Genomic DNA, 27,025 nt, shown 5'->3' with positions numbered 1-27,025 from the left:
TCACCCTACTCCCTGATAAGAACTCTCTGTTCCTACCACAGAATAAGGAAGCCCCCCAATCCAGTACTCATGGATAAAAGACAGATAGTAATGTGAACACTGACTAGACGGTACTCACAGAAGTACTAGCTTCCCACTAGTACTTCCCAGAAGTTTTGTGACTTAATGGCCTATGTGGCAGATTTGACCAATAAAAGGCCAGAAACGGGCAGGGGGCAGCAGAGAAACTGCTTATCCTTCCTTCTAACCCCAGGCTAAATGGTCCAAAATAGAGTGGTTCTCACTGCCCTCTCTGGAGACAGGCAGAGCGACTGAAAACAGGCTGAGTATTGTTGTAAAGCTGTGACCAACTTAAAAACACACCAATTTATATGTGGTCTCCATTTCATTCCATATGACTTATTTTTCCTCACTCTTGCTCCCCTGCGATTAGTAAAACATTAGCATGTACTGTAACTTTTCCCTTAGGTTCTGTTTTCTAGGGAACCTGGGCCTTGACAATGATCCCAACTTCACTACAATCATCACCTAGCTATTCTGCTGCATGGGAATGAATGAAGTGATGAGCACTCTTTGGGCTTAAAGCCTCCATTTGCGGGGCGGGGAGGAGTGTACAGAGTCCCGCTCTGTTGTCCAAGCTGGAGCACAGTGGCATGATCTCTGCTCACTGCAACCTCCACCTCCAGGGTTCAAGCAATTTTCCTGCCTCAGTCTCCTGAGTAGTTGGGATTACAGGTGTGTGCCACCACACTCAGCTAATTTTTGCATTTTTTTAGTAGAGACGGTGTTTCACCATGTTAGCAAGGCCGGTCTCAAACTCCTGGACTCAAGTGACCCACCTGCCTCGCTTACCAAAGTGCTGGGATTACAGGCATAAGCCACTGCACCTGGCCTGGGCTTAAAGCCCCCTAAGGAGGTACGTAGGGCTATTTATCCTGAAAATGTCTGAAGTCCCAGGATTAAGCCTTCAGACTCTGGTTCTGACCTACCTCATTGAAATCTCAGCTCCACCACAAGCTGTGAAACATTGGACAAGAAATTTAAAATCAAGTTTTTGTTTCTCATCCATAATATGTGGATAATCAGAGTACATACCCCATAGAATCCTTGTGAAAAGAAAATAAGTCAATACTTATGTAACACCTGGCACAGAAAAACACACAATAAGAGTTAGTGATCTCTTTCTCCTGCTGCCTGATTCACAGGGTTATTTCCCACTGCTGTAAGTATGACCATCTATTGCAATATATCCACTTTGCAATTTCTAAAATGCTATAGGATTATATATCAGGAAATCTATCTTATTAGAATTGTGTTTAAAGTGAAAGTAAGTAGGGACTGAATAAAAACCACAGAGTTAATGTATATTAGCGCAAACTCTGTAGAAAGCTCCCAGTAGCCATTATTGCTTACATTCTGGTTCTTGAACGTATTTTACCAAATTATGATGTTCTAAATGAGCTAAAGTATTATTATCTATGTTTGAGTCATGCTGTATTCCTATAGAATATAGAATTTTGAGTTAGCATAATCACCCTTGAGCACCTACAGTATCTCAGTTGTGAAACACAAGAATTTAGTGACCACAAACCAAATGCAAACTCACTCCATTTCTGATGGTTTACCTTCTAGGATAAATATCAGTCTAGGATAAATTAGCAGTCAGATGAAAGAAAGAGTACACCTGATATTTTAGCATCTAAAGCAGTATTGTATAAAATGGTTATCCAATATTTAATAACTGTGTTTTTATTTCAAGGCTCATTCAGTTTAATCATTATTCCTTTATTAACCAAATATTCTATTAGAAGTATCCTCAAGGCGTAAGAAAGAAATTCCTAACTCTACCCAGTATCAGGGAGAGATGTGTGATACGTATGAGGACAGAGGACCAACAAGCACAAAGAAGACTAACCTTACTTTCCATCTTCACAGCCCCATTCACAACCTCAGAGTTCATACTTGGATAGCCCGAGTAAAGAATTTCCTTTCAAAGCCAACCTCAAAATAATGTTTCTTTTTAATAATCATGGTGCTTTTCACCTAGAGTTTAGTCAATGAAATCAGAAACATCCTACCAAACCTACGGCCCACAAGGATGGAAATTATGGATTCAAAGATACACTACTAATATATAGATTATAAGTTAGATTATTTATAGTAAATTACAACAATAATGTGCAAATTATGATTAATTGAAACTTCTTATAATTTCGGGGAAACCCTCAAGTTACACTTTTAGAATATGGAGAATGAGTCTGAGTGAAAGAACTCTGGGACAGTTATTAGCGCAGCTCTCAAAAGCCCTTTTAGTGTGCTTCCTGGATGCTGGTATATTGTTACTCGTGATTTCTCAAAGATATTTTATGAGAAGGAGTGGGCCCAAGAAACAATGCAATTTTTTCAACAGCCAACTGCTCAGAAAAAGCAGTGAGACCAAAGCTCCACACTTACTGAACTTGCAGTTTGGTTTTTTTTGAGACAGAGTTTTGGTCTGTCACCAGGCTGGAGTGCAGTGGCGCAATCTTGGCTCACTGAAACCTCTGTCTCCCAGGTTCAAGCGATTCTCCTGCCTCAGCCTCCCGAGTAGCTGGGACTACAGGCGTGTGCTACCATAGTTAGCTAATTTTTGTATTTTTAGTAGAGATGGGTTTCACCATGTTGACCAGGATGGTCTCGATCTCTTGACCTCATGATCTGCCCGCCTTGATCTCCCAAGACCTTGCAGATTTCTTATTCTTCAAAGGCTGCTTTGGCTACAGAATTTCCAGGGCACATCCTCAAGCAACATAGAGACACCAAAGAGCCAGATCCACTCACATACAAACTTGGTCTATGTCCTTTGCAACATTTGTCTGTTGGTTCAGTAATATACAAGAGAAGCAACAACCTAAAACCTGGTCTGGTTGTCTTTGGCATCAACCTTAAAATCAGGACTAGACTTTGTGGCCTGGCCCAGCTCAGACACTTCCTCCAATAACATTAATGACTTCTTTCAGAAAAATGTTCATTTACCAGTAATGCTGGGCAGATGCAGATTTAACATGAAGCTATTAAAGCCAACGCTTCCAAGCCCCAAGGATCCTCCCCAAGGAGGATCCTAGCAATGATTTACATTGTCCTACATTTTTATAAATTTTGCAAAATATATTTTAACCACATCACTTCAAAATTTCTATTCTCTTTCTCCTTGATTACATTTTACATCACATTAGGTGAAGCGGTTGCAGCCAGTATAGAGATCTGTCTAAAAGAGAATTAAGTTGAGGATACATTTAGTTTTCATTTAGTGGGATTATTTATATGACTCAGCTTCAATTCCATACACACACACACACACACACACACACACACACGCACATACTGGAAAGGCTAACAGTATATATATGTGTATATTTGTGTGTGTGTATATATATGTGTGTATATATGTGTGTGTGTATATAATATATGTGTGTGTGTGTGTGTGTATATATATATATATACACACACACACATACTGTTGTTAGCCATTCCAGTGTAGAAATGGCTTCCAAAAACATTCCCACTATCCATTGCACTGAGACACCCAGCATTTTAGCGTTGAAGTAAGACAAAAACTGGTATCACCATATGAAGGTGGGTGGCACTAGATTTACAGCAGCGGTGGAGGAGAAATTAGGCTAAAATGAACAGAGCCAGAAGCTACTCTGTGGAAAACTACCAAATGATTAGACATGTAAACTTGTCACATCCAAGATGTGGTTCGTGCGTACAGAGACAAAATGAAAGTTCTCTCCTGGATGATGCGGCATGCAAGTTAAAAATGCACTGTAAGTTTTTTCTTTTGTTGACAAAACTCATAGACACAGAAATTACTAGTTTTTTTGTTGTTGTTCTTTATAGAACATAGACTTGCAGCAGTATTATTAAAAGCAAGAGTATCTGTAACAGTTTATATGAAAAAGAAACTTGATAGAGGTTTTTCCAAATGTGACACAATGTTAAAAATTGACATGTCATTAAAAATAACAAGTTGTGACTTTGGAGAAATGGTTCTAAACTCTCAATAATAAAAAGCACAAATTTCAGTCAACTACACTGGAGAAAAATTAAATAATCTTTCTTATTTTCTATGGCAATGATTACAAAATTGTTATCCTAGGGAAAGGCAATCAAGCAAAATTTCAACCCAAAAATGTAAGAAAAAAAGCATTAGAAAAGTGTGTCAGGCATTTAAAAAAATACTATGTTATTCTTCTGAGTTTTGTGGTATCTGTCATATTTGTTGACTTTCAAACTTTTAAGTTGCTGTGATTGTTTTCCTTGTTCTAAACAAACACAATTTTGTTCTTATAACTTATTCTTTTTCTCAAAGCAGGCATTCGAAATAGTATGAACTTCAAGCCCCACAAAACTGGGATTCATTTCTGGGATTAGGCATTCCTTGACAATTAACCCTTGCTTAGATAGCATTATCAACTCACTCACTAGTGCTCTAGTTATCCTTCATACTGTTGTGTCTCCAGTTGGAATTTGTAAAACTCATCCCACAATGCCGAAGGATGTGCCTAAGGCCACAGGGAACATGATGAATGATCAGTAGAAGACACTCATTTATGTTGTAGCACATGGTGTGCAATTAGATTACATGCTTTTCTGTCTCTACTATCAGTTTTTCTGTTTTTTTTTTTTTTTTTTTTTTTTTTTTGGAGGCAAGGTCTCACTCTGTCATCCAAGCTGGATTGTAGTGGCATGATCACAGCTCACTGCTGCCTCAGTTTCCCAGGCTTAAGTGAACTTCTCATGTTAGCCCTCCCCTGCCCCACTAGCTGGGACTACAGGTGAGTGTGCCACCATGCCCACCTTATTTATTTATTTATTTTATTTTTTTTAATTAATTTATTTATTTTTAGAGAGAGGGTCTCACTATATTGCCCAAGTTGATCTTGAATGCCTGGGCTCAAGCAATCTTCCTGTTTTGGCCTCCCAAAGTGCTGGGATTACAGGTGTGCACCACCATGCCCAGCCTCTACTACCAGTTCTTCATTTAATCATCTGTACCAGTTGGCACCACATGCCCAGACAGCCACCAGACTGCCTACAAGCTGGTGCTGATCCACCACAGAGAGAGCACGTGGAACCTGGAGAACTGCTTCAGTGGGTGGTACAATGCCAACCTGAGCCCGGCTGGCCATGAGGAGGCAAAGTGCTACAGGCAGGCACTGGGAGATGCTGGCTCTGAATTTGACATCTGCTTCACCTCAGTGCAGAAGAGAGTGATCTGGACCATCTGGACAGTGCTAGATGTTATTGATCAGATGTGGCTGCCAGTAATGAGGACTTGACACCTCAATAAGGGCACTATGGGTGTCTGACCAGAGTCAATAAAGCAGAAACTGCTACAAAGCATGGCGAGGCCCAGGTAAAGATCTGGAGGTACACCTGTGATGTCCCACCACCTCTAATGAAGCCCAACCATCCTTTCTACAGCAACATCAGTAAGGATGGCAGGTATGCAGACCTCACTGAAGATCAGCTACCCTCCTGTGAGAGTGTGAAGGACACTACCACCAGAGCTCTACTCTTTTGGAATGAAGAAATAGCTCCCCAGATCAAGGAGGGGAAATGAGTACTGACTGCAGCCCATGGAAACAGCCTTCCAACCATTGTCAAGCATCTGGAAGGTCTCTGAAGAGGCTATCATGGAGCTGAACCTGTCAACTAGTTATTCCCATTGTCTATGAATTGGACAAGACTTGAAGCCCATCAGGCGCATGCAGTTCTTGGGGGATGATGGGTAAAGCCATGGAAGCTGCGGCTGCCGAGGGCAAGGCCAAGAAGTGAGGGCTGGCGGGCAGGCTACTGTCCCCAGGAGCACCCTCCCTGTCTGTCACATCCCTGTGCACCTCCCTCCTGTACATCTGTAGGCATCTTAAGTTGTAACTGCAGATGGGGACCAGTGGCTCCCATTTTCATTTTAGCCATTTTGTCTCCTGTAGCCACTCCCTTTACAACCTAGTCAGAATAATGCTTCTAGGGCACAGGTTCTCAGTCCAAGCTGAGGAAAAGCTCTCCTTGTCCGAGAGTTGAAAGGTAGTGACTTGGGTTTTTGCCAATGCTTTGTTTACTAAGGACTTGTGGGGAGGAACCATGCTAAGCCATGACCAATGAGGAGACGCAAGAGAGCTGATCTGCTCCTAGAGCCAGTCCTGTGCTTTTCAGAGTAAGGCCATTGCCTGGGGGTTCTAGTCACTCCAGTGGAAGATGAATGCAAATTCCATGGTGATGTGACAAACAACTCTTTCCTCCCACACCCCAGAGAGCTAGCTCTAGCAGGTTGAGATCAATCCTGACTTTAGTGTATGTGTTACGTTTACTTTTATGAAAGTATAGTGTATATAAATAACCCAAAACAATAACCTTTCTGGGGTTTCTCATGGCAGTTGAAATAGCCCCACATGTAGTCATCAGAAAATAAGCCATTCCTCACACCAATATGGGATAAACTCCTTGACCTATGAGGGGTAGGAGTGCCTCCTGTTGTGTATTTTAGAATCTCTCCCCTACCTTGTTTCATGGCAGTGAAATGCCTCTTGGTCCTGTCCAAGTGTGTCTTTCACTGACTGATTTCTGAATCATATTCTAGTTGCTTGGCCCTGCCACATAGGCCCAGTGTTCATTTGAGCATAACTGCACTAAATCCTTTTTCTAGATCAGTATAATAAAGGAATGATGTGCAATTAAAAAAATCATCTACACATCCTCTTCAGTGCCAAGCTCTATAACAACAGAGAACAGGCACATGATAAATGTGGAAATGAGAGAAGGAAGAAGTAGAGGTCAAGAAAAAGGAAAAAGGAAGGAAGAAAGGAAGACAGGCAGTCTTTTAAGGAAGCAAGTGGAAGAAAAAATCATAAAAATGATTTAAACTCTGTTTTACACATCTTGAAGGTAACTACAAAGTCTGTTTTTTTACCATTTGCCATATCTTTTAGGGTATATGTGTGTACCTCAAACTTTTATCTTAATTCATTTTTTTATTTGTTTGTTTTTCATACAGGGTCTCACTCTGTCACCCAAGCTGGAGTGCAATCGTGCAAACGTGGCTCACTGCACCCTCAATCTCCTAGGCACAAGTGATCCTCCCACCTCAGCCTCCCATGTAGCTGGGACCACAGGTGCATGCCACCATGCCCAGGTAAATTTTTTATTTTTATATTTTGTTGGTAGAGATGGGATCTTACTTTGTTGCCCAGGCTAGTCATGAACTCCTGGGCTCAAGCGATACTCCCGCCTTGGCCTCTCAAAGAGCTAGGATTACAGGCATGAGCTGCTGTGCTTGGCCTTTTATCTTAATTCTTTCAACTTTTATTCACTTTCAGTTCAAGATATTTCATATTCAATCTGTTATTTTACTCAGTATTATTCTCACCAGCATACTGCTTTCCAAAACCAACTAGAATATTAACTATGTTATGCAAATGAAAATCTATGAATTTAATCACAAAGAGTGGCCCAGAGGAGCCACTAAGTCCTATAACATCCAATGGGAAAATTTCGAGAGTCCTATTATATTCAATAACTTGTATACCAATGCCCAGAATTTAATATAAATTGAACTGAATCCTACACACAACTCTTTGTAGATTCTGTCTGTCGATAAGACATGCTTTCATAAAAACTGGCAAGTGAAAAATACGGACTACAGCCCATTTTAATTTTCATTTCATTTTCTTTTCAATGAAACATTGTGAATGTAGTGGCATCGCATAAATATTTATCAAACTCTATAATTCTTCCAACTGTAATGATAAATAAAAGTATCTTTCAATACGCGTACAAAACACTAGCAGAAAACCATTCTTAGAAGACTGAAATGAGATGCAAGCTATCTGAAGTCATGAAGGGCAATAAATTTATCCCACTGCCTTCTGGAGAGCCACAAATATATGAAGCAATCATCTGGTAGTTTTGGTAATCTACGCTTACTAGGCTTCTGAAATTTCACTGTTTGATAATTAAAGAAATAAAAATAACACAGCATCACTTGGCACTGGGGAAATGAGGATCCTGACCTGATGGGCCGGTAAGCCATTGAAAATGTCTATTATTAAATATAAAAGGAAGACTGCATACAGAGAAAAGACCACACAAGTTTCCAGGTTGTAGGTTTGCCAACCTATTTGGATTACCTCTTTACTGTCATTATTTTTATCATTTACTAGTTATACAGAGACAATGGCAGCTCAAGCCTGATACACAATGCAGACATAATTACAGATTTGAACCAACAGTCCTCTATTAAAACCTAAATTGCCCTCAGCCCACAGTTAAGAAAAGGTCAAGAAGAAGGCACCTGCTGAAAAGAGTAATAAAAACATGCCGTTTATTATTTTCCAGAAGCTTCTAATCCTTTCTCCCACCTGGCTTACATGACAACTACAAAGTTCATCAGAATGTTGTAGAGTGTTCAGGACTCCTCAGGGAAACATTATTTTTTTCTCTCAAATAATTATGGTCAAAAAGTCTAGAGCCAAGAAAAGTTTCTGCTGTCACTTGATCATAACTTCATTCCTCTTCCTTGCTTGCTCGGGTCTCAAGGGGAAAATTTAAGGGCAAGCCTGGGCCAAAATGCAACAAGCCTCTTTTGATTTAGATGGGCGAGAGTAAAAATATCATCTCAGAAAAAGAATGAGGACAGGGACGCCATTTAGTCTGGATTTGTCATGAATTAAACCAAAGCCACCAAATAACATCTGTCTTATTCCTCAACTTGTCAAAGAGGAGTTGCCAGGCAAGTTTGGGAAAAAGAAGTTGGAAAGATTAACAACCAGCTATAAGACAAAATATGATTGCTGGTGCTTCTGAATATGAGACAAAGGAAGTTTATATTATATTATATTATGCAAGAGATATGCTACTATAGGAATTAATCACCCTTTTAAATATCTGGGCTGAAGCTAATGGTTTCTTCAATGACAAAGAGCTCCTCATTCTTTCAAACAATACAGCTCTTCCATTTCTTGGTTTTCACTCACCCACTCTTGACTATGATGATTAGAGGCTTTGAACAAACAATATTAGACTCAGCACTGGCAGCTAGTGAACAGTTCTTCAATTGAACTAAATAACTAAAAGCTACACAATTGTTTGCCTTTATTCTTTCCTTGGCCACCAGCTGAAATAAATCCTTCTCCCTCCAGAAGATCAAAGTACAGCATCACAATGTTTGAGAGCTTGAAAGATCCTGGTACCCTACCATCCGGCCAAACCCCTCTTTTTTCTGTCTGAGGACACATGTTCTTGAGCAAAACAAAAGTTGTTCTTTTATGGTAGAAAAGATGTGGAGAGCATAAGTTAAATGGGAAGATACAGACCCTGGTTTCACCTTCTTACCTTGTAAAAAAAAAGCATTGGATAATTATTATCTCTCTACTGTTGGTACTGAAATGTACCAACACATCAAAGCAGTATTACAGAAACTGTAGTAGAGATTGCTAGAAAATATCGGTATTCAAAATATTTTAAAACTTAAAATCTGTTTTAGAAATATTTAAACAAGAAAAATATTTTATCAGTCAAGGTCCTGGCAGAAAACAGATGGCACACTCAAACTGGGTAATGAGGAACATTTAATAAATAGACTATTTACAAAGAAGTGGGCAGAGTTTAAAGAAGTAAAACAAAAATAGTGTCATAATCTAGGGCTAGTAACAGCAAGGAACTGTTCCACCCATCCGTGGAGAGATGGATCCAGCCCACAGTAACCAGTGTAGAAAGAGTCAAAGGGATGAATATCCTGACTTGGCTCTCCTTCTTTCTTAGGTTCCCATTGGTGGAACCAAGAGATGTCAGACAGCAAAAGAGCCCACTGGCCAAAAAGCCTCTGGGCACAGAGCAGAAAGAAGAGTGAGAATGGATCGGAGAGACGAATGGGAGAGAGTTAGCCCAACTCTGAACACAATTATAAAGTTATACTTATTTATTATTGGAATAATCTGTTCACAATATATAGAAATTAGCTTGACAGTAATTAATGTGCCTGAAATACCTTTTCAGTTGGTCTATCTGAATTCAAAGTGTACATTAGGTCTCCTAAGCCTCTGCTAGGTCTATTAAAACATTTGAAATAAAGAGCATTCTGTGCTCAGATATGCTGGAGAAATGCTTTCAAGAGCCTCAATGCACTTGGGAAGATATTTTGCCAACCTTTATACTAATTGGATTATTTATTCCAGTTATCAATAGGCACGGGGCCTGTGAGTCTTTCCTCACAACACCAGTATAGAAAAATAAGAAAATAACTGTCCATACCTCCTGGGATGACTGAATAAGACCATCTGTTTAAAGCAGTGTGCACAGAACTTGGCACACAAACAGATGGTGCTCAGTAGATGTTAACCACTGCTGCCACTGTTACCAGCATCATCTCTTGCATCTGCATTCTGACCTGTCAGATACCCATTTCTTACACCTGTGCCTCTTTGTGTCACTAGTGCCTGATGCAGTGCCTTACACATTGGCAGTGCTCAATTAACGTAAGCTTATGAAGACAATTGTGAGAGCTGTCATGTGCTATGTCATGCTATTCTACTGTTCAGTAATTATTCACTCCTCTCTCCCTCTCCCCTGTTGGAGGATTGTCACAGTCAGTTTAAGCTACTATAAAAAAAATACCGTACAACCCTACACTGGGTAATTTGTAAGCAACAGAAATATATTGCTCACAGTTCTAGAAGCTGGGAAGTCCAATATCAGGGTGCCAGCAGTGTTTGGAGAGGGCGTGCTCCTCACAGATGCTGCCTGCTAGGTGTCCTCATATGGCAGAAGAGCAGGGGAGCCAGCTGGAGCCTCTTTTATCAGGGCATTAATACCATTCATGAGGGTGGAATCTTCGTGATTCAATCCCTTCCCAAAATCCCCACCTCTTAACACTATACATTTGTTATTAGGTTCTAACATGAGCTATGGGGGGTGGGGGAGGGGTGCACAAACATTTAGGACATAACAAGGAATATTCTTTCTGCCCCACAGTGCTGAGCTTGGCCCCATGACCTGCTTTGGCCAATGGAAAGTGAGCCAGTTTTGAATAGATACTTTAAGAGGCACTGCAAGTTTGCACCAGCCCTCTTGAGCTCCTGACTCTCACTTTGAGAACATCACATCCCAGATAGTGAGTACTCCTTCAGCCTGGGTTCTGGAATGAAAAGACATGTGGATCAGATCCTAAGTCAATCCAGCCTGCCACAGTGGTGTTTCAGCTGTTCCCCCAGAGTCTGGGGCAAGAAAAAAATATTTCCATAAGCCAGTGAAGTTTCACAATTGTTTGTTTTATAGCAATAACCCAGAAAAATCTGACAAATACATGTGTGTAACAAGGTTATGATGGCATGCTAGACTGGAAAAGAGGGACAATAACATGAAATTTTGAGTCCATTACACTAGAGTTCAAATCTCAGCTCTGAACAGCTACCAGATGTGTGACCCTGTCTGGGCAAGCCTCAGTGATCCCTACCTTGTTGCATTACTGTGACAATTAGAAATAGTACCTAAAATGTACCTTGCACAATGCCTGGCACATAGTAGGTACTTGATAACTGGAAGAAATAATCCAATTAGTATAAAGGATGGCAAAATATCTTCCCAATTATTCATGATTAAAGTGCCAATTGGAAATTGTTCATCTCAATTAAATATTTCTTTAATTAACCAGATAAATAGGGTGAAACCATTGCTCAAGTTTGTAGCTTCCAAAATATTTATAGAAAATTACATTTTGAGATATATACTGTGCTTTTTCTAAAATGGTGTAAAACCTCTGAGTAGTCAAAAATATGAATCCCTGTCGTGTCAAAGAATAAGAATGCATTCTTTGTGAAGGAAAAAAACGATTAAATTGCATCTTCAAGACTAGTGATTTAAATTGTGATCAAATCCACTATAGTTGGGGAGGCCCCCATTTAATCCATTTACTGTGAACATTATTAAACATTTATTAAATGCTTGTGCATAGCAAAGAATTTCAAAGGTATGGTTTGATTCGCAGAGCTCTAAGAAAGTCAAGAACATAAAACTACTAAATGTATCAACTAATCCCAGCATACACACTTTCACAAAACATTAAGCACTACAATTACTGAAGCATAGAAATAGATTTTTATCCATCGGGAGGACATTCAGAAAAATATCACCACTAATAAATAATAAAAGATTACTTGAATTGTAAAATTTGACTAGAAAATAAATTTAAGACATGAGCTCAAGTCTCTGCCTTTCAAAAAACTAAGAAAAAACATCTTACCGAAAAGATATATATAATCTGGTAGCCACTGTCTGAGGAGCTCAAGTAAATTTAGGGTAGTGTTTGCAAACCACATGAGGAGGAAATGCTTGAAAAGTTTAAATGAAGATTCCTGGGCTCCCACTCCAGACCTACTGAATGACAATCATTGGGAATTTGGCCTGGGAATCTGCATTTGTTAACAAACCCTCCAGGTGACTCATGTGTACTCTAAGTTTGAGAGCTGCTAACCAATGCAAACACTTGGGTAATCTTTGGCAGCTGACTTAAAGGTTTTAAAAGCCTCAAATCCAAGCAAGTCTAGGCTATTCTATGCCCACAGGTTAAATAAAGACAACAGAGTCTAGACCTGAGACTCAGTAATCGCTACAGGGCTAAACAGCTTTTCATTCTGCCAGCAACTCAAACAATATTTTTTTTTTAGCACTTGGAAGCAAAAAATTGATGGATCATTCAACAGTAGTAAAAATTCAACAGCACCAAGGTGACGCCTTCTCTTATTGGACACACAATTGCCAAACTTCTCTTCAGCCCTAGCATCACCTGGAATCAAGTCCAGGTGGTCATTCCTCATCAGCGCCTTGGGCTTAGATTCTAAAATCCACAAGTGCTGAGAGGAGAGAAAGAAAGATGGTTAAGACTGTATGGACACTCTAATCTTCATTAAAAAAAATCTCAACAAGCCCAAACCTCTTTTCCTGTAATAGAGAGAAAAAACCCAGTTGTGTTTTCTAAGAGAAGGGAACAGAATGAAATAATAAAGGAGGAAAGACATTGCTACTAAAATTTTAAAACTATGAAAACACATCAGAAACGTGTAAGAATTGAAAGGAAAGGGCATTGGAATAGGACTGAGGAGATGCGGGTTCAAGATGCAGCTTATATCCTCTAAAGCCTATGTGACCTTATAAACTCACTTAGCTACTCTTCAACTCAAAGGAGTTGATGTTTATTGGAAAGAGCTTTTTAAGTCACAAAGCAATGTCAAAATGTAAGTGGCATTAGTATCACTGATGACAAAAGTTTTTATTTTTATTTTTAATTTTTTTTTTTTTTTAAGACAGGGTGTCACTCTGTCACCCAGGTTAGAGTGCACTGGTGCGGTCACCACTCACTGCAGCCTCGACCTCCTGGGCTCAAATGATCCTCCTGCCTCAGCTTCCTGAGTCACTGGGACTACAAGTGTTCACCACCACACCCAGCTAATTTTTTGTATTTTTTTTTGTAGAGATGGAATTCCACCATATTGACCAAGCTAGTCTGAGACTCCTGAGCTCAAGAGATCCACCTGCCTTGGCCTCCCAAAGTGCTAGAATTATAGGCATGGGCTACCATGACTGGCCAATAAAAGTTATAACTCAGAATATAATGGAGCAAATGGAAATACATATCTTTTCTAAATAACACCTGACGAGGTGGCCGAGTGGTTAAGGCGATGGACTGCTAAATAACACCCAAGGTAGAAACATTGTAGCAAGTTACCTGTGGGAAAATCTAGGCCACTAATACCAAAGTGTTCCTAGTTTTCACTGTATCGGGTAAACCAAAATGCAACTTCCTGATTAAAACAAAAACAAAAACAAAAAACCTCGGTATGGCTTGATGTAGTCATCTGTACAGCAGTGGTGAATGATTCAGCCCAAACTTTTCCTATAACCTACCTACCCACATTTACCTGAGTCTCAAAGCTAAGTTCATCACTGGAGAGCCATACAAACAATGGGGCTATAAAGAAAACAGGAAGGTTAATCAATGACCAGCACCATTAGTCAGTAAGTCCAGGGTTGCAAGGATTTTGAAACCTGTTTAATACTTTATTGCCTTACAGATTTTAGCTTAACACCAAATTTCAGTGTAGTTGGGAACATGCAAGGAAATTCTAACTTATCTTTAGATGAGTGAGAGCAAGGTATACTGCAGTTACACAAAGCTAAGTTTGAAAGTAGGCTCCACATTCTATGTCTTCTCTGAACCTCAGTTCATGAGTTGGTAATTATCAGCCCCAGCTCATGGTGCTGTTGGAAGAATTAAATAAGACCTGTCTATAAAACCCTCTGTACAGTGTCTGGTACACTGTAAGTACTCGATGAACTCATTATTATTAGTAGTAAAGTATTAGTACAGAGTAGGCACTCGGTAAAGGCTAGTTCCCCTCTTTCATCATTTTGTACTTAAAAGACAGAAATATATTCCAACTAAATTATAAGGAATATGTAATAACATACAGTATGTGGCAAAGTCAGGGGTGAAATTTCCTAATATTGACTTTTTAATCTACTATAACTATAGAGACCAATTTTATAATTTACACTGGCCATAATTAGAGCCTATGTACACAAAAGTTATAGTTTAAACTTGAGATGGTACATATAGCTTTCTTGCTACCTAATATTTAATATAGTTTCTTAAATCATTTTTTTTTTGGTATTGTGGATATACAGTTAGTATGTCTGTAGTGATACCTTCCTACCACCTGTTCTAATCATCATCATCATCACTGGGAATGTTATGAACTGAATGTACGTGTCCCCTACAAATTCATACTCTGAAGCCCTAACCCCCTACGTGATGCTATATAGAGATAGAGCCTTTGGGAGGAAGTTAGGTTTTGATGAGGTCATGAGGGTACAGCCTTAATGATGGCATCAGTGCCCTTATAGGAAGAAAAAGACCAAAGCCTGTTCTGTTTGCCATGTGGGGACCACGGCAAGAAGTTGGTAGCTGGCAAGCCCAGAAGAAGGCCTTCATCTTGACTGTGCTGGTGCCCTGATCTTGGACTTCCAGTCTCCTGAACTATGAGAAATAAATGTCTGTTGTTTAAACTACCTAGTCTGTGGTATTTTGCTGTAGGAGCTTCAGCTGACTAAAGGAACAAAAGCACTCTACGAGTATTGTGGACAAGCATCTAATGTATGTAAACGTGCTCTGAAAATGGTAAGGTGCTAATATTACCATTTAAACAAGACTAGGGAAGACACAGGCCCTCGCTTGAGATGTCTACAATCTAAAATCTAGAAAAATGCACAGTGCTAACAAAGGAACAGAAACACACACATACACAAAGACATTCATGTGTCCAGGCACATGAACATTTTAAAGACAAATAGTGACAATAACAAGTATCTTAAAAAACCTGTATCTGTGTCTATGAATGAATAATGTAAAAAGTAAGTCAGAAGTGATGAAAATACTGGAACAATGTTGCCCCATATTTTTTAATGTTTTGTAAAAAATCTCCTTACAAATAAATTCTTAAAATCAATTTTTATAAATAAAATTCATAGCAAGACTCATTTATTCCATTAAGAAAACATTTGTAGAAGCACACCTCCTTATATTAATGGAGCTACAGAGTGCAAATGCCCATGATTCAAGGACCAGATGAACCCATGAAAGATAAAAGACCAAGCAACTAATGCAATATCACTTCTGCAAAGCCTTACTGTAAAGGAAAAGATTCCTATATAAGATCCATTTGAAAATCCATTTCACACTTCTAACTTAGAGCCAATTCAAATGTAATTTACTTTATCAGAGTCCTTCATTTAGAGAGGGTCAGGAGTACAATCAACACAAGTGACAATTACTTAGGCTTATCAAAAGATGACCTGGTAGCAGTATTGCTGAGCAAGAAAAAAACAAAACAAAACAAACCAGGACTCCCACTGGAAACCACAGCTGTTAGTTTATAAACAGATCTTCTAATAAACCAGAACATTCTAAGAAAAAGCATCTATTTGTGTCGTCTCTGCACCAAATGCAACCTCATTTGTCATTCTATTTTAGTGTCCTAACATCCCTTTACTTTTCCATTGTTGACCATTTAAAAGAGGTGAAACAACACTCTTGGCACAAACTATTACACTTACCACTCTCGTCGTCTATACTGAACCTTCCAAGACCACTGCCATCCCTGATGGAGTACTGGATCTCTCCATCCCTTCCAGAATCTTCATCTCGAGCAGTCACCTGCAGCACGCTTGTTCCAATGCGTGAGTTTTCTTTTACAGATCCAACAACAGCAAAGTCTGGGAAATAGGGAGTGTGGAGGTTTTCATTGACATCCACCACTTCCACCTCAACAAAGGAAACAGATGACAGAGAGACAGGCCGCCCTTTGTCTTTGGCCCGCACAGTAAGGTTATAGAACTGCTGTTTCTCATAATCAAGCTCTTTGCTCAAGCGGATGGCACCACTTGCTTTATCTATTTCAAATCTCCCATTATAGTCATTGACCAAAGAATAGCGCACTTGACCCCCTAATCCAAGATCTGGATCATGAGTCTCAAGCCAAGCAATGACAGTGCCAACAGGGAGATCTTCAAGAACCTTCACACTATAGCTACTGGGAATGAAAGCCGGGGAGCAGTCATTGACATCATCTAAAAAAACTTTAAGAGTGACAACTGAAAACAGCTGCTGACCACTCTCTGCCTTGTCCCTGGCTTCTATTTTCAAAGAATAATTGGCTTTAGATTCCCGGTCCAACTGGTCGGCTACATAAACGATTCCAGTTGAGCTATTGATGGCAAACTGCTGTGTATCTGTCAAGACTGAGTAAGTCACTTCACCATTAGAACCTAAGTCTTTGTCTCTGGCTTCCACTTGAATGATTTCAGTACCAATGCCTGAACTTTCAAGAATGTTAACTGAGTAACTGTCTTGAATAAAAACTGGGCTATTGTCATTAGCATCCTCCACATTGATGGTCAGCAGTCTCCATGATGATTTCTGTGGATTACCTAAGTCATAGATGGTGATATTAAGGAGATAGAGGTCTGTGTGTTCTCGATCCATAGGCATAAGGACTTTAAGCTGCCCAGTCTCCATATCAATATTAAAGCAACTATCTGTATTTCCATCTGATATTGTAAATAGCACTTTTCCATTGAAGCCGGAGTCAGCATCATAGGCTTTAATCTTCAGAATGTTAGCATCAACTGGCAGATCCTCCTTTACAGCCACATCAGAAGGAAAAGACTTGTCAAAATATGGTCCCTGTCTATTAATTGAGTAAAAGTCAAGAAATCCATCTTCCAGATTCAGTTTCCCATTTGCTTTTGCCTTAATGAGTAGTTTCTCTGCCAGCTTTTGAGCCACACGAGTTTCTCTGCAACTGAAGCTCTTTGAAGACACTTTCCCATGTAGGACTGAAATGTTAATAGACATGGGGTCTGCAAGATTCTCTCCATCAGTTGCTGTAATTCTGAGGGCAAAGTTGCCATTTTTAATGCCAGAATTTGTCAGTGATTTTTTAAGCTGTAAAACACCAGAATCTGGGTTTAAATAAAAGAAGCCAAGTTCATTTCCAGAAATGATTTTGTACTTTACAAGTTCAAGTTCATCAATATCGATCGCTGAGACCGCTGTGATGTGACCACCAACCGGAAAGTCATATGAAATAACTCCCTGGCAAGCCACTTTTTCAAAGAGAGGGCTGTTGTCGTTGACATTTCCTATTCGAATAGTCACATTAACCTCACTTTCATGGCGGTACGGCGAACCCCAGTCAGAGGCTCTAACAACGAATCTGTAAATTTCTGGGGAGGATTCAAAATCCAATTCTTCAGTTGTGCTAATAACACCTGTAAACTGGTTAATGGCAAATGGTAACAAATTCAGGCTAGCGATACTGTAGGTGATGTACCCATTTTCTCCTTTATCCTTATCAGAAGCCGAAACTGTTAGAACGCTGGTTCCCACCGGGACACTTTCATTCACATAAGCATCATACAGTGGTTGCTGAAATTCTGGGGTGTGGTCGTTCGCATCTTCTATGCTGATGGTGACTTGTGCTTTTAAATCTCCTTCCTTGTTTGTCACCTCCAGTTTATAAACCTCCTTCTTAATAGTATTCAGTGGCTGTGCTGTAACAATCAGACCCGACCGAGGATTAATTTTAAAGTACACTGCATCCTCACCAGGAGACAATTTGTATTCCACATCTATCGGTTCAGGACTTAATTTTACTATAGCAACCACGACACCAGGAGGGGAAAATTCACTTATGCTCACATCGTACACTTCTTTTACAAATCTAACGGGGACAGTGTCTCTTGTGGGGTTGCCAATGTAGACTGCCTTTAATGCTGAAAATTTTTGAGGAGATCCCTTGTCTTTTGCTTGAAGAGTGAGATTGTAGCCATAGGGAAACCTTTCCCAGTCAATCTGCCTCCTCTCCTTAATCTTGTACTCATTCAACCACTTTCCGTCCTTAGCCAGGAAGAACTGATCTAAAGGATCCCCAGACACAATGGAAACAGATTCGATCTCTCCATTGGCTCCATCATCTAAGTCATCAACAGTCACCACTGCATATGTTGGCTCTTTTTCCAATGAGAAAGGAACATGAGTGACTACATGGATTGTTGGGGCATGTTCATTTATGCGCTCAATGTGAACATAAAGCTTTGCAGTACTGCTCACTCCATTGTTTCCATACAGTTTCATTCCCCGGTCCACAGCCAAAATTTCCAGATCATACCTATTCTTTTCATCATAATTTAATCGACCACTTAAGGAGATGACACCACTCGTGGGGTGAACTGAAAAGAGATCAACTTTATTTTTAAAGTAGTAGTAGAATTCTCCATTGGAACCAATATCTGCGTCTGTTGCAGTCACCTGGGCGACACTAGTCCTTAGAGGTGTGCTTTCTGCTATGGTAACAGAGTATGTTGTGGGTGAAAACAAAGGTCTTAGATCATTCATATCTAAAACCTGTATATTCACTTTGGTCCATGCTTCCAAATCCTCTCCTCTGACAGAACCTTTTACTATCAATAAATAATTATCCTGGATTTCCCTATTTAATATGGCAGAATTGCCACCTTTAGTTCTTATTCTGAGAAAACAGAAATCTGCAATGATGACTTCCTCTGCTTTGAAAAAGCCTTCCTCATCTCCGGACACTATTCTGTATTTGATATCCCAGGATAGATCTATTAAGGTGATGCCCATTCTACTCTGGCTGTTGACGTAGGTCCTTGCTGCTGAGTTCTCATACACGGTAGCATTATAAATGGAATGTGTGAAGTGGAAGCCCAGGGGTCCAGTTCCCGGCAGCCCCTGGGAGACAGTGGCCAAAAGCTTGAAAAGCAGGAGGATGAGGCAACAAGGAGGAGGGCGTGTGCCCACACAGTGTCCCATAATTATATCCATCACATCATATTTCCATCCTGTAGGGAAGAAAGAGAGAGAGAAAAGATAAATTAACCATCCTGGAAGAAGGGGGAGAGTGGGAGATAACTATTAGGAAGCTATGCTTTTTAAAACTTTATCATAAAATCTTTTTACTAAAACAGCAATATAAGAAAAAATTAGAAACCTTGCCACTACTAGGTAATAAGGAACTCAAGATTACTAGAATTTAGCCCAATCTTGTAAGAATTTTTTTCAAGTGACACTTTGTTTTAAATAACACTTTTATACTACTGACAGGGTTGTTCATTGGTACAAGATTTCTTACATTCTGAAGGTCAACTTAGAGATATATTGGAGGCCTTAAGTGCATTTACCTTTGACTTAGAACTGCCTTTGCAGTAATTATCCTATAGAAACATTTAAACAAGTATCTGTTATAGCACAGTTTAAAGTTAAAAAAAAAAATGAAGAGATGCTAAATGCCTATCAATAGAGGACTGAATAATTCATCGTGTATTCATAAAATACTATGCAGTCATTAAAAATAGAGACATAAAAGATGTGCATTTTCAGATGCAGTAAGATGTAATGCTAAGAAAAAAAGGTCACCAAACAGTATATATAGCACGAGTTCTATTATTATATAAACATCTATATGTGCAACTGAATTTTTATATTTAAAAAGGATTAACTGTGTTGTGGGATTTGGTGGCATATTTGCATTTTCTAACTATTCTTCAATGAACATTGTTCATCAATAGTTACATAATTACTTTTATAATTATAATCTTTTAAAAATGCTTCAAGGTATTACCATCTTTTATTGTGCTTACTTTTAAACTGATCAAGGCTTATGCATAATGCAACGCCATGAGAATGAACAAAGTGTCAAGTTTCGAAGCAGAGACAATAATCCCTAAGGAGCTATATGACTGGCGTGATATCCAGAACTATTCAGAACAAGGGAGGTAAGAGTGATTACTTGCAAGAAAAACTTAAGAAATTACAAGAGATACTTTCAATTACTTTCATCAACAACTATTAAATTTGGACAGTTTCTACAGTTTCACGACTATATGGGTTAAAAGATACAAACTTTTTCCTATTTTAGCCAGTAAAATCAATCAAGGAGAGGGGAGAAAGGAGGTATTCAACAAGAAAAAGTTAAGTCTATTCATATCCAAACGATCAGATTTTTAGAACCCCCAGATATGAGTTCTTCCATCTAGTCTTATACTCTGCAAGCCCTTGACATTCTCCTTTTCTTCCTTTACAGGGAACGTGAAGATGAGAGGAAATGGAAAATGAATTTCTTTGCAGGCATGCAATGATGTAGGCACTGTGTCAGTCATTTTTCCACTTTGTTGTATTTAATCTTCATGAAAATCCTAAGTAATAGGTACTATTTTACCCAATGACATATTAGAAAACTGAGGGTCAGAGAAGTTAATCTATTTAGTTGAGACATTTGCTCAAGCAATGTTCCCCAGCCGGCAAGTAGCAAAGCAGGATCTCAGACCTTAATTTTTCTCTAAAATCCATGCTTTTCCCCATCACACAGTCACTTTCTCAAAATTACCTGCAAGCAAGAACGAAATAATTAAGGATCCTAGAAGCACATATGACATAATTTAATTCTAATGAAATAGTCAACATATATCATTGATTTTAAAAAGCACAACCCATCCCTGCCCCCAGCATATCTTTTTGGTTATCTCCTCTCTGGTTTTAATGTAGTTCTAATTATTGGCTGCAAACTGAAAAAAAAAAAACCTTACGGGAGTTTAACATATTAAAATATTACAAATTATATGGTTTATAAAACCCTTTCATATCCAAGGTTAGCAAGGCACATATTATAACCTTTTTGTTAATGAGAATATAAAACCTCATTTTCCTATCTAGACTTTATTAGTTAAGTCTAAATAGACTTAACTTTTTCTTGTTGAATACCTCCTTTCTCCCCTCTCCTTGATTAATTTTACTGGCTAAAATAGGAAAAAGTTTTTATCTTTTAACCCACATAGTCATGAAACTGTGGAAACTGTCTAAATTTAATAGTCATTGATAGAGTCTAGCGGACTCTAGATTAGCGCTCAGGCTCTCTCCATACCCCACAAGGCTTTCCTATTTTTTTTTTTTCAGCTCCACCTTATACGAGACTCTCCTGAAGTGAAACCCTGAGCATGCAAATGCTGGTTCTGCCTGGGAATGTAAGATATCTTGCTGCTATCATCTGCTGAAGTATCCAGTAGAAAACATGGAGTTACAGATAGAAAAAGGGACTTTACAGGCATTAATAGACAGCAAAAATGAAAAGCCGAAAAAGGGAGTAAGCGTCTATAAAGGAAGTTAATTTCACATGCAGTTCTTTAGAGACATTGCATGTGCTAAGTAAGTGGAACAGGCAGCCTGTGGACAGCAGCTCTGATAACTAGGGCAGGGACCAAGTCAGATGGCCACTGGTGACCCTCCTCAGTAAGTTCCTAGAAAGACATCACTGGGCTGCTGGTCATTTCAAAGGAAACTTCATTAAGAAAATGATACATTTGGGGTTTTCTGGATGCAGAAGGTTCAAATGTCCTACCTAGCAGAGTGGCAAATCCCACAGTGTGATTGGGGTGTTTACTTTATGGAGCACAGTCAGCTGAAATATGGAAGCAAAAGAACCTCTCTGTAGTGATCACGGAAGTACACTAGCAGAAGCTTTAATAGTATTTTGTATGCCTCAGGAGTCTCTATTTCATCATCTCAAAAGGCTCCAAAGCAGTGGAGACATTTTTAGGCTCACTGTGGACATGTGAACATGGTAAAGTAAGCAAGTCTCTCGTAAGGGAATGCAAAGGTTAGGTTACACTCTCTCAAGGTGAAATACTGGGATCACTCCCAGAATGCTCCAGAGAAATACAAATAAAGTTTCTGCCCCATTTCCCACTCACTATTCTGTGTTGAGAAGACTTCCTGTAACAGTAATTTTGCCGATCCTTAGCCCAAGGAGTCTAGACTCCATGGTCACCAGAGAGGAAAACTTCCCCAAAGAAAAATTCAGTTCAACTGAACTTTTCTGAGTCTGCCCCCTCATTCACACTCTGAACTTCTACTTAAGGAAACCTGATGGGAAGTACATCACTCTATTCCCAGCATCCAGTACAGCACCCACCACACAGGAAGCAAACAACACTGGTTTGTTGAACAGAACCCTAAGTACTAATGTAACCAGAGGCCCAGATGCCTTTAATATGCTCCATTTCCTATTCCCCAACAAAAAGCACATCTTACTTCAGGAAACCGAATCAAGAAATTATACAGGTTCAAAGGAGCCTTAAAGATCATCTGTTCCAATATCCTGAGTTTACAGATGAAGAAACTAGGGTCCATAAAATGAAGAGATTCCCCTAATGCCAGGTCTCAAGTTTCCCAGGTTCAGAGCTAATACCAAACTGAAACACGCTTCAATTGAATTAGTTTTCATTGAGTTACATTACAATTTTAGAGCTGTGGTTTATCATTATTTTGGAGTCATCTTCCTTTTCTGACACCATATTACTCTCCCTGGTGTTATTTCTTCCTCTAGTAGTTAACTGTTTATATATAAACATTAAAGTGCCCTAAGGGGATAGTTACTTTTACAAATCTCTGTGAATCTTTCAAGGCAAAGAATGCTGTCATAATATGAAAATGTATCATTCAATTTAACTATTCAAAAATTGGTGCTTTTGCATAGTGAGTTTTTCTTTTAGCAAGATACATTGCTGGAATTGTTTTCTTATAAACTGGAATCAGTGGTCTTAAATGCAAATAGAAAATATTTCAAAACAAGCATAAATGGAATAGTATTATCATGTACTGAAATTTAGACCTACCACCAAAAAATTGAGCAGGACTAAGTTTGTCAAATTCAGTTGTTGAAAACAAAATATATTTTAAGGCTTTTGTATCTTTATTGTGGCAAAGGAAAAAAAAGCCCTATCTGGCACAAATTATTTTAAAAAGCCTTGCAGTTTTCCCACTTATTAGGAAATGAATGAGTGCTAGAAGCTAGGAATGTTGTAAAATTTTGCAAAGCAAATACTAGAATCGAATTTTGTCTTCTTTTCTTTTTAGCATGCCAAGACAACTGTTCAGGTTTTTTTAAAAAATAATATTGCCTTTTCCATATTGAAGCCAAGCTATTTGTGAAGCCAATATGACAGTTACAGTGTTTTAGATGCTCTGCACATTGATTTATTCTACTGATTCTAGATTATTTTAAAGAAAGCACTTAGTTCCCAACCTCAGAACCTATTTTCTACGACTTACTAACATAATCAATAATTTTTGATATAATCTCCAAAGAGATCATCAAGCCATCAATCTTTGAGACATTTATTTTTCAGAGGCATTCCTGGTGTGCCTCCCCATCCTGCCCTTCTGCTCTGTTAGGATGGTTCTTACTGTGGGACTCAGAAGGGCATGCAGATTTTTCTTTCCCTGGATGAATAAATACCAGAGACCTTGGGGGCAGGGAACAGCAATCACAGAGACTACCTCTCTGGGACAGCCTTGGCTCTGCAGGGTACCTATGCTTGCTTTGGTAACCTGATAAAGCTGTTTTTTGCCAACATTAATTTGGTCTGCTTAAATTGGTGAGACTTCTGAACACTACCAAAGGTATTTTAAAAATATATTTCATTTTCATTCCCTCTCTTCCTATCTTTTCTATTTTGAGGGGATTTTGTTAGCCAAATCGGGAGGGTACTCAAGAAATTTGCTATGTTAGGCTGTAAAGCAAAGAACAAAGTCAATATAGAGTCCCCTTGACAGGAGTCCTTGAGGAAGGTGACCCGTGTTCAAACTGCAAATGGAAGATCAGTCTCTGCTCCGGTGTATGCAGTGCCAGAGCCAATGCCAACACAAAGGCAGAGCATGCAATGGTTACAGAATGTGCACTATGGCACTTGACTGCCTGCATTTGAATCCTATCTATGCCATTTACTAGCTTTACCACCCCAGGCAAGCTATTGAACCTCTCTGCACCTCAGTTTATTCTTCTATAAAATGAGAACAATAATGCCTACCAAATAGGATTTGAGTTAATAAATGGAAAATACTTAAAACACTTCATGGCACATTGTATATAATTGTTAGCTATTATCATTAATAAAGGCAAATTTTAGAGAAGACAAAATCTGAGAATCACCAGACAGGGAGTAAAATTTACAACCTACTCTACGTTTTATTTTCCAGTAGAAAAAAACACACATCAAAGGTAAAGGAAAGAATGTCCTTTCTTTACTAAAAGCAAAGGAAGAACACTATGTTAGCCTCAAAGGTCAGAGAAACCTGAGTTGAATCCAGGACTTGCCATCTAGTGGCTGGGTGACTTTGGGGCTAATATTGAAAGCTTCATTAAATCTCAGTTTCTCTATCTTTAAAATGGGGAGTATAAGAGTTCCTACTCTCAGGTAAAAGGCTTAACATAGTATCTGGCACATAGTAAATATTCTGTGAATATTAACTGACATAATTATTAAGGTTTTCAGAAGCAGGGATACAAAACAAAAAACAAGTCGAACTGAGGTAATGATAAAGGGTCCAGAGAGGGACCACACCTAATATGAAAGCTACCCTCTCCCAGATCACAAACTTGTGCCAGGGGTCAGAGTCAATGCCACAGAGAGGTCCTGTGCATGGTGACATGGCCAAAAGCTATTGCCAGAGCTCTGTAATCGATTCCAATTCCTGTGTGTGCACTTTCAAACTCCAAAAACTACAGCTGCATTAGGGAGCTACTCCTTAGACCTAGCATTTAATTCCTGGGGAGTTCAAGCAAGATTTCTCCTTGCAATGATGAGTCCCAGAACAGCCAGATACTGCTTAGCCCTATCTTCTAGAGCAGCCTATTCTGATACCACTCAAATTACCATTCTCATGGCACTACTTTATGTTCTGGGTCCTTGCTCCTGAAATCAGTTATAGACTGCTCATATGACATACTTGGGAATAAAGTTTTACTCCCTGGCTGGTGCTAATGGCTGCCTGAAGAGAAGAAAAAGGGTTTGATGCAGGTTATTTTGTTTAAATACAAACCATTGTAGCTAGAGAATGTATAAGATAATATACTAAGTATTTGAATCACAATAATTTAGGTTATGCCATTATTCACATTATATAATGAAATACTGAGCCAAAGCCATTTAGCCAAAACTCAAAAGCCACTGAGTTTTATAGCCAAAGGGATCATAAGCTTGTCTACCCCAACACCCTAGTTTAACCATTGAGGAAACAGATTGAGACAGGTTATATGATTTGAACAAGGTCACACAGCTTGCCTGTAAAAAAGCTAAAACTAGACCTGAGATCTCCGCTGTGAATTTGACTCTGACAGCTCCTGCCTCCTTTAGGAATGCAGGTCTCTACCCATCTGCACCTACAAGTTGTACTCAGAAGGTTTACATAAAATGCCACTCACCAATTCTATGAAGCTATTTTGGAGATTCCCCATTCAAATGTGAGCACCACTTCTTCTAAAGCTGTGATCTTAAACTCTAGAGAGCATCAGAACCATCATAAGGCTTTTTAAATTTCAGATTTGGGGGTACCACTGCAGAGTTTCTGACTCTGTTGATCCGGGGTGGGGCCTGAGAATGTACAATTCTAACAAGTTCTGAAGAGATGCTGGTCCTGGGACCCTACTTTGAGAACCACTGCTCTAAATATTGTCTGTATTTTATTTCTACCTACCTTTCTGATAGTACTGTCTTCCTTAGATTAGCTACTTATGTGTATCTTTAAAGCATACATTGGACCATAAGCTCCTTGAAGAAAAGTTATGGGCCTTATTTCTCCTTATAGTATCTAACTAACAGCCTTGAAATGGTAAAAATTGAATCAATTTTTGGTAGTCAAAAATTGGGCTAGTCAGCATACACCATTAACTCTACAGCAGGATCCAGGGAGAAGATGAAATGAACATCAGTCCAATTAGGAATTATAATCATAAAACACAGAGACCCTGTGGAAATAGCTAGCCCACTATTTCCCAAACTGTGTTCCATGACACACTAATTCTGTATAGGAAGGCAACTAAAATACTCTTTAGGAAACACTAGTTGAACAAAGATAAAGAGATTTCTTAAGGTAGAACTTCCTGGAGCCTTTAATATGCTCCAAAATAAACCTCCCTCATCTCCCATCCTGAGTCACCTGTAAAAATTTACTCCGCTTTTTAATCTCCATATGAAAGCACAGTAGATATAGTGCCCTCCCCCAGCCTTATCTGAGGGGGGTACGTTTCAAGACACCCAGTGAATGCCTGAAACCAAACCCGATTGCCATCAGTCGGGATGTGTTACCGTTTATGTTTTCCACCCACAAACTTAATGCCTTTTCCATCTAAACTAAGCACTTATCACACACTGTGGCTGTAACTCTTGCAGTTTCAGGTGTGAGAGCAAAACCAGCACAAATTTCTTTTACCTTCTTCGCAACTTCATGGATAGAAGATTCACTCTTACTCTAGGTCTAAGCAATCTCAGCACTTTTTTCTTTTCTTATAAAGTCAGGAACTTTCACCTTTTCACTTAAAGGAAGCAGTGTACAGTTTCTTTCCAGCATATCAAA

General features: G+C 39.1%; 1 protein-coding gene and 1 pseudogene across 1 annotated transcript in view; one reads left to right on the top strand and one right to left on the bottom strand.

Annotated features, from left to right (window-relative positions):
* FAT3 (FAT atypical cadherin 3) overlaps window positions 1-27,025 on the bottom strand; it is a 575,495-nt gene that overhangs the window by 530,697 nt on the left and 17,773 nt on the right. Inside the window, exon 2 of the mRNA XM_055283247.2 lies at window positions 16,150-19,458. Within this exon, the coding sequence (XP_055139222.1) occupies window positions 16,150-19,458 (3,309 nt within the window). The remainder of the gene's footprint in view (window positions 1-16,149; window positions 19,459-27,025) is intronic.
* On the top strand, window positions 3,556-6,307 carry LOC129484761 (phosphoglycerate mutase 1-like; annotated as a pseudogene).

The sequence above is a fragment of the Symphalangus syndactylus genome, chromosome 6 (genome assembly GCF_028878055.3).
Source record: "Symphalangus syndactylus isolate Jambi chromosome 6, NHGRI_mSymSyn1-v2.1_pri, whole genome shotgun sequence".
Lineage (NCBI taxonomy): Eukaryota > Metazoa > Chordata > Mammalia > Primates > Hylobatidae > Symphalangus > Symphalangus syndactylus.
This window is presented reverse-complemented; position numbering and strand designations above follow the sequence as displayed.